The 14,202-nt window shown below is 49.2% G+C and overlaps 1 protein-coding gene across 28 annotated transcripts in view; it reads right to left on the bottom strand.

The window, feature by feature from the left end:
* The window catches only part of CACNA1C (calcium voltage-gated channel subunit alpha1 C), a 617,393-nt gene extending 608,360 nt beyond the window's left edge, over positions 1-9,033 (bottom strand). For all 28 annotated transcript variants that reach the window (XM_033118404.1, XM_033118415.1, XM_033118423.1 and 25 more), the window contains exon 1: positions 8,354-9,033. In XM_033118404.1, the coding sequence (XP_032974295.1) occupies positions 8,354-8,402 (49 nt within the window). In that variant the 5' untranslated portion in view covers positions 8,403-9,033. The remainder of the gene's footprint in view (positions 1-8,353) is intronic.
* Positions 9,034-14,202: the final 5,169 nt, after the last annotated feature.

Raw genomic sequence — 14,202 nt, 5'->3', positions numbered from 1 at the left:
CATGATGGCTCCACAGATCACACAAAGGACCAGAGGCTGGGAAGAGGAGGAGGAGTTGGTGTGGGGAGCAAGGCACACGCTTAAATGTAACTTTCCCAACACACTTTTTGATGATGAGATTATTTTTGCTTTAGGAAACTAAAGGATAATCTGTCACTTAAGATGTGAAATTATAGTCCTTTCCTATTTTGAAAAGTGTCTCGAGATGCTATATGAAATTATTCCCTCTCTTTATCTACAAACCTCCAGCACTTTTGCTGTATGAAAAAAAAAATCGTTTATTTTCCAAAGCCAAGGTTTACATTTGAAGCAAAGTTTTATTTTCCAGGCAGTTTGTCCTTCTGTGCTGAGGGGTTGTGTTTAGGTTTGGGGAATGAATTCGTGTCGGAAAGGGAAAAGTTTGTTTGCCCAGGTGCTGTTCTTCCTGCTCTCAGTGGCCCCATTTCCGGATATTTGGACCACCAAACTACTTCCGACAAGTCTGGCTTTGGACCTTAGGCTGAACACAGGTTGTCCTGTGCCGTGGACGTGAGAAGATGGCAGTGTGGCAGTGGACAGCGGCAGGGCATAAGCACACCCTGCATCACGTCCTGGGATCCCACTGGCCTCAGGATGGTTGACAGACATCAAGAAAACCAAACGAGCAGGCCTCTCCTGACTGATTTTTCACTTCTTCCTTGATTATTCTGGTATCAGTCAGCGCACCTCAGATTCTGCTTCTCTGCTTTACATTTCCATCCTTGCAATTCCGAATAATGTCAGCCATCCAACAACATGCACAAAGTTGTTTGAAATGCTTTGAACCTTGTTTCATGGCACTGCTTCTTCAAACTCTAATGCCCTGCTCTCTGATAAGAACTGATATTTCCCGGTGATTTACACGCATTCTCCCATTTAGAGCCTCAGCTGCCTTGGGAAGCTTACTGGCTAAGGAATATTATCTCCATTTTATGGATGAAAAAGATGAGACCTGATTCCTTCAACACTTTCAGAGAAAGAGAGCAAATCAAAGAATGTGACTCCATCCAGCCACGTAGCCTTATTTATTTATTTTTATTATTTATTTATTTATTTATTTTACTTGTGCTAACATCTTTGAAAGGTTGTAGCCCAATATGCATCATTTTGGAAGGAACTGTATATATATATATATATATGACTGCACATATATATATATGACTGTAAATATATATATGACTGAACATGACACGATGGTTACAAAGTAAATTGAGCTTAATTGAGTAATCAAGTCAACATTTCTGCCCACAGGCAATACAGGGAAGAACGTTCCTTTGCTGTCTGGATTTTGGCTCGGTTCTCTAAAGGACAGGAGACAAGATTATTTTATTTTCCTTTTAGCTAAGTTCAAGTGGGCAGCACCAAGGGTAGCCGCGTGTATTAAAAGAAACCCCTGTTGGCAAATTGGCAGCTTGAATATTTCATGAAATTATCACAACACTTTGTTCTGAAATGGTGGCGTCCTCCAGGGATGTCCAAGGCCGCCTCTCTCAGCGGAGTCTGGCTCACGCATCTGCCTTAAAGCTAGAGAGAAACCAAGTCAGCCCGCAAGGACTCCCAGTTTCTGGGAGCCGATTTTGAGAGAATCAAACAAGTCAGGCAGTGAACGCTGCAGGGGTCACGGGCATGTCAGAGGCAGGTCGCGGATGGTTCCCTTCCGTGTGGTGAACTTCAGCCACCGCTCCTTATTTCAATGTCTTCCGGGAAGAAGTAAGGGTCCTAGGAAACCAACTTTGAAATGGAAGCAAGGACAAGACTTTGTTCTTCCAACGCAGGTACAATCCGTGGCAGCCTGTCCTCTGGACAGCTGCAACCTAAATGTCCCCACGGTTTTACCTTGCAGTTAATCTGGGTCTCCGTGCCCTGGCCAGCAGCAGAGCTGGCCAGTCCACAAAGAACACCCAACAGCTTGTCAAGGGACGTCCTGCACACATCTCATCACCCCTCTCTCCCTGAAGGGCTGAAACAAGCCTAGATTTGGGGCAGAAAGGAAGCGAGCACATAAAAACGGCTTGGAGGCATTACCGTTTGCAGACAAAATAGTGATGTGAATTTTGCTGGAGTTCCTTGTGGACATGTATTATTACTCTGTAGTCTAAAATACTATTTTTAAACCTTTCCAATGATAGATACTCCCACCCTCCCCCACCCTGTTTCCAAATCTAACATCTCAGAAATGATTTTAAGCCAGTACAAAGGTGGGGTCGGTGCGAGAAAGGACGGCGAGAGGTTGAGAGGTTGACCACACAAAACTTAACCATACACCCGAAGCAATGCTCTTAGAGTGTCTACCATGTGCCAAGTGTAGTCAAGAGAAAGCAGGGGGGAAAGGAGACTGAGCAACCCGTCTACGGTCACATCCCTGCCTGAGTGACTGACTCTTTGGGGGCCTCTGCTTTCTCAAGTGGAAACAGGATTTGTCCCTGAGCTTGCTTTTACCCATACGACGTTCTGATCCCAGGAAGTAAATTCCCACAAAGACATCACATTTATTCTGTGTCTGATGACAAACCCTACAAAGCACACGAGTCTAGAACCACCCTCTCCCCCCGACACCCCCACACCCCCACACACAGCACAACACAAGACCGTTTTAAAGTGAACATGCTGGCAAGCATGGTTTGGTGGGGTGCTGGAAGGGAGGGACTGAGGGGTTCTGGTTTCTTGCCAGTTAACCTCCCTGTTCCTCATCCTCTGTTCAAAGCCAGATTAACTATCCCTTTAGTTCCCTCAGTCTCTGGGGAAGTGAGGGCCTATTTTCAACCTCTGTTTGACCACTGAACTCCAGGCTCAAACTGCTCTCCTATGTCCTTAAATTTAATTCAGTTCCACAAGTAGTAACTGTGTTCTCCAAATTCCCCCACAGACACCCCCAGTTAGCTGGGCCTCCTGCTGTGTTCCTCAGCCTCCCGCTAGCCCTGCTCCCTGACGCTCCCAGCCATTTCCCAGCTCTGCTTCTCAGGGAGGCCCTCCTGGGCTCCCACCCACACACCACCACAGCTAGGACTGCAGCGAGGCTCTCCAGGGTCCCAAGGCTCCTGGGAACCTGAGACTCCACTCTAGTTCCCTTCTTGCCACAAGCAGCTGCCTCCAAGTGCTCCGAAAGCCTAGCGGGAATGAGCAAGGAGGCCTAAAATGTGACATGGGGCCAGTGAGGCCTGCTCTTGAACAGATAAGCTCCCCATCTGGGATTTAAAACACACAGAAGACCTCTTCCGCATACCGTGTTTCCCCGAAAATAAGACCTAGCCGGACAGTAAGCTCTTATGCATCTTTTGGAGCAAACATTAATGTAAGACCTGGTATTATATTATACCCGGTTTTACATTATAGTAAAATAAGACCGGGTCTTATATTAATTTTTGCTCTAAAAGATGCATTAGAGCTGACTGTCCAGCTAGGTCTTATTTTCGGGGAAACACGGTACATGGGTGTTAGGGTCAAACAATCATGTTAATTACTTCCACCCTCCATTTTGCTTTTTCCGTGATGGGTTAGGTTCAAGTCTACATGCCTGGCTTTCAAACGGCAGGGAAAGGCATTCCATTTTCCCAGAGGGATCCTGTCACCTTTTTATACAATATCTAACCTTGAGACATGTAAACAGGTGTTTACTAAATTATTTTAATAATGACAGTCATGGCTTGGAGTGTTGTTTCATTACCAGAATGTTTAGCACTCATGTCACTAAATATTTAGCACCTGATATTTTGCAAAACAATTCTCCAGTGCCTTTGTTTTTAAATCAGTCTTCTGCTGTCCTCCACAGTACCCATCATTAACAGGCAACAGTGAGGATGGACTTCCGAAACAGGTGAAATGAGTGTGATTAGTTTGCTAATTACTCTTGTTATTAAGTCTCCAGCGCTTCCCAAACTATCTGTCAGCTTTCTTTAGTCCACATGAGAAACTATAATCATCCCCTGATTTTGAATGCTGCGAACTGATTTCAGAGTCTCCGAAGAACCAGTTGGGAGGACGCTGGCTGACCTGTGACTACCCTATAGCAAACAGCAGCAACACCAAGCGGGAAGAATTACTGTAAAAGGAAGAAAGTGCTGGCAGCCACTCCCTCGCCCCTTCTTCACGTGGTGGCGAGGGTTTCTCAGACCTCACAGAACTTGCCACAACAACTAAGAAAGCCATGTGAAGAAAGGGATAGAAAAGAAAACACCAGGAGTTGGAAAACATCACTGAAAATTAGAACAAATCTCGGTCACTTCCTAACCTAGGTTTCGGGAGCTTTTCTCCCATTACCCAGCAGGAGACCAGCCAGACTCTCAAGAACAGAAATCAGCTGTGAAGTGTACCCAGTTGTTTTTGTTTCTTTTCCCTAATAAAGTTAGAAAAATGCCTTCTTGTCTTTGAGCTGACAAGCTTTGTAACCCTATAGGGTAAGGTTTCCAGATCCCAAATTTTAGGTCGCTTCATGTTCCACTGGGCTTGGGAATCATGGGTCCCTCTGTTTACTAAACTATACTTTAGTAAATCACGGGGAAAATTAATATACACCTAAAACAAGTTCAGCTAATCGACCAAAAGCCTCCTTCAAAGCCCTGGGATGCTGTCCGTGCTAGAGGTAAACAGAAATCTGAGATAAGAAGAGTGTGCAATAGAGTAGGAGAAATCCAAAGTGGGTTTTCATTACCAGAGGATGGCAAGGTCACTGAGGGACGCAGTCATACTGGTGGGGCCTCCAGTGTGTGCGGTGGCATAGGGACGCACGTTGGTCTTTGGGGTACTCTGCACGTGGACGGGTGTGGGCATGATGATAGAGGCACAGCTGACAGGAAACTCTCTCCAAACCCTCCCACATCTTTCCTCACCAAACCCTACAGCAGTGCCCCTTTCCTGACTCCTAAGCCCTGGAGCGCCACCTACTGGGAGAGGCAGAAACCACAGGTCTGCATTCATTGGTTTATGCAGGCACTGCATTCATTCAGTTATGCGTTAAGGGCCTAGAATGAGCTGGGGGCCTATATGGGAAGTGGGGATAAAAAGATCAGAAAGGGCTTCGAAATCCCCTTCAGTCTGCTTCCTGGACGCCTTCAGTGTAGGTCTTATCAAAGAAAAAGCCACCTCAGGCAGTTTTAAGTCAAAGAGAAAACTGAAGAGTCCTAAGTCATCGCCAAGACTGAGAGAGAACTCCAGGGGCTAATGGCTCACCATTTCATTTGCAAAAGTGCTATACGTGTAGCGCCCACCTGCAGAAAACAGTTCTCCACTTAAGATGAACCACAAATGTCCAAACAGTCTAGTGTGTGTGTGTACATGTGTGTGTACGTACAAGCACTCACTGTGCTCTATGGAAATGATGAATAATTGATCCTTGTAATATAGTCTATAGTATTCTGATTCGCAGGAAAGTATCTGAGCAACGCTAGGAACAATATTTTGAACCTCAGCATCCCTTTTTCTGCAGTTTCCTCCATGCAGAATCCAGAGAATGAGAAGCTACTGTCACACTTTCTGTAACCGGCACAAGCAACATTGTCCTTTGACGATTTGTAAAGAGAGTTAACTGTGATCACTATATCATTACTTTATTACCATGATTACTATTCTACTGTATTCCTAAGTAGTTAAAAGGAAAGTATGGTGTATCTTCCACTCCCAGAACACATTTTTCCCCTCTGCCTTGTCTCCAGCAGATTAAGGGACATACTGATGTTTTATTTGTTAAATGGTTAACTATTAAGAAACTCATTTGCTAGCTGGAGCCTGCAATGGAAAATCAGCCCAGAAAAGTGGGAGGCTGGTGTGGAACCAGAGCAGATAGGGCACTAGAGGTGAGGCAAGGCTCACATGAGCCACTCCCAGCCCGAAACCAGGGTCAAAAGGCCGCCCTTCAGGGAACCTCCAGGCTGTTCCGATGCGGTGACCACGGGCCTCACACACCCCCCACTGAAAAGCTGGGGGAGAAAGGGCTGATGAACCCAATGCCTTTGAGCCTGTCTGGAAGAGAATGTAAAGCCCCGCCACTGGCAACTTTTTCAGTTCTCCACTCTGGTTCATCACCATCACCGATCTGAGGTAATCATTTGGCTTCTCCTCTCGCTCCTGAAACTCTAACCTCCAATTATGTTTCATTGCCCCTTTGGTTATTAAGTCACAGCAACCCCTTCCTCGTGAATATCCATGCCCTTCCAGGTCTGCCTCTCCCCACCTCCATCACCCTCTTCCTCTCCTCCTCCCCTCCCACAAAAAAACCTGGGCAACGCCAAAGACCAAGGAAGAGGGGATGGGGAATGGAGGGGAGACAGGGATCCTGGTGGTTTTTCACCTGAGAACCGCATCCAGGAATGGAGGCAAAACTGCTCCTGTGAATTATATAATCACTGCAGCTTCAAGGGAGAGAACTGGAATTCAGGTTGCCATAGTGTTTGTCGGCATGTTGCTGGAAAGGCAGAGTTCCCAGCCCTGCTCGCTCGCTGCCTTTCCCTCCATCTTCCTACAAACCTCTCCAGGGTAGGCTCCTACTTTTAATGTCTGCTCCCTGCATTTGTGTGTGAGGAGGGGGTTGCTGGGGGACAAAGAGGCAACAGGAAGGAAGGACAAGGGCTAAGAAAGGGTTGATCCTGCACTAAGAGGAGAACTGGTAAACTATTTCAGATTATTCTGTGCATAATAATCATTACCACAGTATCCTGCCATTGTTAGTGTAGTGAGGACAACGCTACTGAGCTCTCCTCTTCAAGGCTGCTTAGCCTGAGCTAAGAACCTGGAGGGGAGAAACCCATCCCCACTCTTCACAAGTATCAACCTTTCCTTTGTCTCTCTCATTCCCTCCCCCCAATCCATTGGCTATACCATCAGCTAGGCAGGGGACTAGGGAGCAGGTGAGGGATGGGGCATGGGAAGAGAAATCCAGGGACAGAAGCTGCCCTTGTGGCCCCAAAGCCCTGGCTCACCCTAGAACCCATGACCCTTGAGAAAATTGTTTCTACCAAAAGAAGCCAAAATCCCCACACTGCCACCGAAGCTGGAAAGCAGAGGGACAATTTGCCCCGAAATCAGTTTCAGGCAGGTAGGATGCCTAGCAGCCTCTGGCTCTGAAGGGTAGGGACACTGTCCCCAAATTGTGGAGATGAGGGCAAAAGAAGGGAGGAGGCTGGGAAAAAGAAACATGGAGACAACCCCTCCACCAGGCTGGTCCTCAGAGGATCACCTGAAGTAACAAGTAAACCCAGTAACAAGACCAACAGCGACAGGTATTCAGGAGAAGAGATTGAAAGGAAGAGTGTCAATGGGGAGGCTTGGGAAACTGGGAGAGAAAAGGGAGCGACTACACCCGAAAAGACAGAAAGCCATGGAGAACACACACAGATGGAGCTGGAGGCTGCCACACTCCAGCAAGACCACCCCTCTACACTCCATCAAGACCTTAATTGCCGAGCAACACACAAAAACACAGTAACTTGTTAATAAGGGGGCGGGGAGGGGGGAGAAAGTTTCCCGGAAGTGCAGAGTTACCTGAAAGCCTTCCCCCTCACAGGGGGAGTTGGTGACACTTGATGCCAAGGATGGAGATGCTCGGAAAACACTGGGCAATAGTGTGGAGCCGCGTGAGCTCGGCACACCCTTTTATTATTTTCTTAACATGAAAAAGCAAAGCCCACACACCGCCCGAATTCTAAACGCTTACATCCTCAGGTGCTAGCCCACATGTGGGCGCGAATAAGAACACACGGGGCGTGGGCACCCTCGGGGTCAACGGCAGTGGAGAGGTGGGTGGGTGTAGGTGAGCCGGGGAGAGGGGTAGAAACTGGAGGAGAGGGGAGAGAGGCGCCGAGCCTTGTATCTGCATGCTGGGTCCCCACTCGCCCCCCGGAGCGCGCGGCCCAGAGCAGGGGCACCTGGAAGCGAGCGGGACGCCCGAGGGCGCCCCGGCGCTGGGCCGGCCTGGTGCGGGGTGCGCGCGCGCGCTCCCAGCCGCGCCCCAAGCTAGACCAGGGACCCCGGCTGGGGGCTCGAGGAGAGCAGGGTTCGGCGACGCCGGCGCCCCCTCCCCCACGCGCGGCGGGCAAGGCAGTTGGGCTTTCCAGGCAAACAAGAGAAAGCGAGGCAGAAGCAGACACTTGGGGAACTTTTCCCCCTCGCCTGGAATTTCATAGGAAACACATGCGCCGGAGAAGCCGGCACGGGAGGGGGAGGGGCGGGAATTTTCCGCTCCTTCTTGCGGGGTTCGGGCCCCGGTCCCGCGGTTCCGGCAAGGCGGAGGCGCCCCGGGCAACTCCACAGGGACGTGCCCCAGCGCTGCGGGGCGAGCCGGAGCGGGGCGGGGAGGGCGGGAGCCCGCGCTGGATCCCTGGCCGGGCGATGGGGCCAGCCTTACCTTGGTGGTTTTCCTCTGGGATATACATCCTCGTGTTTTCATTGACCATTGACCAAAAATTGTTTTAAAAGGAGAAGAAGCGACAAAGAGGAAGAAATGTCAAAACACCCCCCAGCGGGTCTGGATTAATCCCTCCTCCGAGGTCGGCGGATTTCGTGCAAAATTCAAGGAAGCCGTGGATCTGCGGTATTTCTTCTTCCCTTCTGATGATTACCTGATTCCCATTATTGCATCAAACACCAAAAACTGATCCTTTCCACTACTGCCTCCTTGAGTGAAATTGTAATGCATCCTCAGTACATCCGGGCCCCTTCCAAGAATTTAGCACCGCACCTCTGGCGGCTACACGGTTTGAAAAAATAAACCGAGAGAGGCAGCGAGAGAAGAGGCGGAAAGGAGGGGCAAGGGGAGCGATGGAGCCGAGACGGGGAGACAGGGGCCGCCCGGGCCAGCAAGGGCTGAGCCGTCTCCGCCTCTCCTGGCCAGTCCTCCCGAGGCCCCGGCTCGGCTCTTCTCTGTCAAGAAGCTCCAGCAACTCCGGAGGCGCGGAGGCAGGAAGAGGCGCCGCCGCTTCGGGCCGCGCCGCGCCGAGCGCCGTTCTGGCAGGAGCTGTTTCTGCAGAGGCAGCGAGAGGGAGACACGGGGCGCGCGAGAGCGCCGCGCTCACCGCCTCCAGCCCAGCCCGCCGCCGCGCCCGCGCCCGCGCCCTCCCCGCCCGCCCGCCCGCCCGGCGCGCTGGAGGCAGACGCGCTGAACGCTTCCAGATGTGGCGCGGCGGCGGCGGCGGCGGCGGCGGCGCGCAGGACCGGGCGCACGACGCAGGGCGCACGGCAGGGACCGAGCCCCCAGTGAGCACCCGCTCGGCCCTCGGCTGCGCCACGGAGCCAGCCCTGCTGCCCACATGACGTCAAGGGGCGCAGGCGAGGCGCGGGCTCGGAAAGGGCGGCGACGGGGGGCTGCGCGTGGCGCCCCCCGGGAGGCGGGGCGTGGGCCGATCGTGGGCGCTGGCGGGCCGCGCGGGCGCCGCACCGACAGCCCCCCGCGCGCCCCTCGGTCTCCAGACTTCCTCCCTCCGTTATCTTCGGCAGCACCCCCGCGTCCCTGCGCGGCAGTCCGCGACGGGAAGGCCTCTGTGAGCGGAATTCCAACAGGGGGGACTACAATCTGCCCAACTCGCTGAGTCTCTGCAGACCCGGCCACTGAACAAAACAGCAAAATGAGCCGTGATTCCGTGATTCTGCCTGATCAATTATAATCAAAGCGGTTGTAGAAGTGACACACAGACATACAGAGGCTAGGATCGGAAGACGGGGGGGCGGAGGGGGAGAGGGGGAGAGGGGGAGAGGGGGAGAGGGAGAGAGAGAGAGAGAGAGAGAGAGAGAGAGAGAGAGAGAGAGAGAGAAAGAGAGAGAGAAGCGGAGGGCGGAGCTTCGCAGGGAAAGCAGTGGTGCCCAGATGTCTGAACAGATTAATAGACCCAGGTTTTCTAATTCCTTGGAGGCAGCCGAGCACGTGCTCTACTAGGATATCCTTACCTACTTCTCTTAATTATTTTTGCCACTCTGGCAGGAATCTATTGAGCGCCTCTCCTTCCATAAGAAGCAAACATTTCTCTCCAACTCATCGCAGCCACAGCAAGTACCACCGCACCCCCTGCAGGCCCTGGATCCTCTAAAGTGGGCTTCCTGAGCCTTGGCAGAGGAGCCTGCAACTCCCTCTTGGGTATGCCTCCACATTCCTGTTCTCAGACCTCACCTCCCATCTCCACTCATTCCCTGGCTGATCCTATCCATCTCCATGGATTTAAGCAGCTGTCTATATCCAATTTGTATCTCCAGCCCAGACCTCTCTTCCTGAATGCGAGGCTATACAACCAACCTCAGTCTCCACTTAGGTGATCAATAGACTACTCAAACCTAACATATCCAAACACTGAATTCCTTTTTTCTGTACAAACCTGCTCCTCACACAGCCTTCCCCATTGCATTTGATAGGAATCATTCCAGACTCCTTTCTCTCATACCCCCACATCTAATCCTTCAGGAAATCTCCTTGGTTCTACCTTCAGATAAAGCCACTTCTCAGCTCCTCCCCTGCTGCCTTCAGATCTGAGCCAACATCTTCTTTCACCTGGGTTTGTACAGAGGCTGCTCTCCCTGGTCTCCCCTCCCCACCACTCCTGTGGTTTATTCTCAATTGACAGCCAGAGTAATCTATTTAAAATGTCATATCACAGCACTTCTTTGGTCAGAGCCCGCCACCGGCACTCCATGTCACTTAGGAAAAGCCAAGGTCCTTAGAGCAGCCTGCACGGACCCACGTGAACAGTGTGTACAACTTCTCGTGTCCTCTCCTACTGCTCTCCTGCTTGCCCAGCCACACAAGCCTCCTTACTGTTACCCAAACACTCCAGGAATGATTCTCTCTCTCTCTCTCTCTCTCTCTCTCTCTCTCTCTCTCTCACACACACACACACACACACACACACACAACTTCGAAGCTGTAGAACAGGAATAATAATAGCTAACACTACTGAGTGTTCTGTGCTGTGATAGGTGCTTTACAGGCATTACTCATGTAATCCTCATTGCAATCCTATATGGTAGATGGTATTATTATTATCTCCATTTTACAGATGTGGAAGCTGAGACTTAGAGACTTAAGTTACATGTCCAGGGTCACCCAGCTGGTAAACTGTGGAGCCTGGACTTAGGCCAGGAGTGGCTGCCTCCAAATTTGCATTTGGTCTTAGAGGGGATGACAGGGTGAGCTGGGTTGGGGGAGGGAAGTGTGCTGTTTAAAATGACAGTGAAATGATTGTAAAATATGCTGCAGAGAATTCACAAAAAAGCCAGATAACTGAGAACAGTGTATGTGTGTTAGGGGGGCACAGGCTGGATTTATAGCCAGGCTTTTCTAAAGGTAGGCACTGTATAAATCTAGCAAGTAAATATTACCTTCATGCTTCTTTAGTTTCATTTTTCACTTGTCTTTTCAGCTGTGAAATGTGTTCTTTCCCTTCCAGAAAAAGGTATTTCCTAAATGTTTGGCCTTGCAATGTAAGCCCATATCTCGGCTTCTAACTTTGGAGCACAGCCCTTGGTGTTCTCTGTTGAGGTAACAAATTCTCGACATGACAGACAGAAACCATTCTGAATTCTGATTTGGGTATTTGGGAGATGGTGGGAGCAGAGGAGGAAGTTTTTCTTTCTTTTTTATTGCATGATTTAATTCTCTGGCTGAAGGTACTCCCTCTTCTCTCCTCTCCCATAGTTCTTCATTTGTCTATAACTCTATCTACATAGTGTTGTATTTCTGTATAGTATTGTACTTGTACACGAATGTGCCTTTTATCTGCCCCCTACTGCGCTTTCAATGTCTTAAGGAAGAGAACTGTGTTCATTTTTCTTTGTGCCTAGCATAATGCTTTGTGCATATGGACAGTTGGTGTACGTTGAGCACATGATTCACTCTGGAAAAGATTCCTTAACTGACCACAAATATTTCCTTTGGAAGCAATTAAGAGTGCGCTGAATTTGTTAATTACAGTGTATTTATAAGAGAGAAAAGCTTGGAAACAATCTAAATATCCAACAGAAAAGGTTGACTACATAATAACATTGAGAGATTATCCACATCTAAAAAGTTGTTTGCTCCTCAGAACAACTAGGGGAGTACAGTAGTACCTCAGTTTTCGAACATCTCTGTTGACGAACATTTCGGTTTACAAACGCCAAACGCTGTAAACCCGGAAGTAAATGTTTCGGTTTCGAACACGCCTGGGAAGTCGAACATGTCATGCAGCTTCCGCCAAGTGCAAGATCCTGAGGCCTAGCTGTCGGCTGTTTTCGAATGTTTCAGAACTCGAACAGTCTTCTGGAGCAGACTACGTTCGAAAACCGAGGTATCACTGTACTCTTATCCTCCTTTTACAGGTGAGGAAACTAAAGCACAGAAGAGTTAACTCTCTTGCCCAAGTTTTCACAGCTACTGTGTTTCCCCAAAAGTAAGACCTACCCCAAAAATAAGCCCCAGTTAAGATCGTCAGCCAGACGGACACATTTAGTACGTTATGACGATGTTCCAGAAAAAGATGACATGACTGTATTTGAATAAATGTACATTGTTGTACATGAAAAAATAAGACATCCCTTGAAAATACGCCCTAATGTGTCTTTTGGAGCAAAAATTAATATACGACCCTTATTTTCGGGGAAACATGGTAGTAAATGTTGGAATACCCGGGATGTGAACCTCAGCAGTCTATCCTCAGAGTCTATGCTTTATAGATAAACGAGGGTGAAATCTTTACATAGATGTGAACAATATTAAGGGTTAATGGAAAAAAGACTATTTACACTACAATAAAAACAGGGTCTTCTATATAAAATATTATATAAAATATCATGCATGCTATGATTTCATTTTTCTTTTAAAGACAGGTATATATTTGAACAGGGAAAGCGACTACAAAGAGCTCACACCAAAATGTTGACAATAGCTTTCTCTGGGAAGTGGAATTGCAGGTACATTTTTTCTTTTTTCCTGTCTGACCCAGGGCTTCGAAAGCCAGTTTGCCAGGCAGGCCTTTCTCTTCCCTGGGGACCCATACCTTCAAGAAAGAGCCCTCCCCTTGCTCCCTAGCCGGAGCACTTGGCAATAACTCTCCCATCAAAGCTCCAAAGTGTCCCTTCCCTTCCTCTCCCTCTGCCCACCTTTACAGCCTCTCAGCACTAAATGCCAACACCCTCCTGCAAAAATGACCTCTTTGGTGTCTCTTACAAATGCTCAGGTTTCCTCATTGCATCCTCAGGTGCCTGGTTAGGGTCAGCCACTCTGTGCTGACAGTAGAGAGCTAGGAGCACCAAGAAAAGGTGCTCACAGTGCCCTGGGAATATGTGTCATTCTTTAATTTCTAACCCATAGGGTTGTCTGTGTATATCTATAAGGGTGGGCATTTCAGACCAGACAAAAGTGATGGGCAAGCCTTATGGCAAGTCAGAGTCAGAAGAGGTGAGTCAGAAGGCCCTGCTTCAATGTGCTTTCCAAGAGGTTACCCTCTTTACCTCAATATAGGGCCACCCAGAACCATTCCTTCTCAGAGGCCAGAGATTGGAGCATCAGTGTACTTGTTTGGTATTGCATCAACTTAACCAAGCGAGAACTATATTTCCCATAATTCCCTTCCTGTGTGCTTCCAGCTTAGGCTTGTCCACAAAAGATACCTGTGGGCATTTGAAAGGTAGAAGGGAAGCAGCAGTTTTCATGCTGTGAGGGTCAGGGCATGGCTCCAGGTGCTGCTTCCACATGCAACACCTTGTCACCCATCTGCTGGCTTCCCCTGCTGGTGTGGGCCCACAGCTCCTACAGTTCCTGCCAGCTCTTCTCCTTCAGCGACTCTGGGCCCTAGGCAAAGCATATGTCCAGGTCTGTGGTACAGGGTACCAGCTTTATGTTTATAGACAAGGTTGGAAGAAGCAAGAGAAAAATAGGAGTCCCATTTGTCTTTGAGGGTTCCAGTTTGGCCTCCTACATCACATCCAGCTTTTCTTCTGGACTTCTGTCTCTTCTGATCTAAAGCAACTTCGGCAACAGCCTTCCACAGACTCATCACTAGCTCGCACAACTGGGTGTGGACAAGTCCCTTGCTGCCTGTTACTCATGCAGGCACTGCTTCCTTGATCACACCTCGCTGGCACATCAGTGTAGTATTCCCACATTTTTCCAGCTTACTTGCTTAGATGTTTTCATGAGTAAATAGTTAGTGCCCGGCATATAAAGTAGGTGCCCTCAGTATGTATTTGTTGAATCCATTGCCACCACTGGATAACACCTAGTGAATGCCAGTT

This window comes from Rhinolophus ferrumequinum, chromosome 10, assembly GCF_004115265.2.
Source record: "Rhinolophus ferrumequinum isolate MPI-CBG mRhiFer1 chromosome 10, mRhiFer1_v1.p, whole genome shotgun sequence".
Taxonomy (NCBI): Eukaryota; Metazoa; Chordata; class Mammalia; order Chiroptera; family Rhinolophidae; genus Rhinolophus; species Rhinolophus ferrumequinum.
This window is presented reverse-complemented; position numbering and strand designations above follow the sequence as displayed.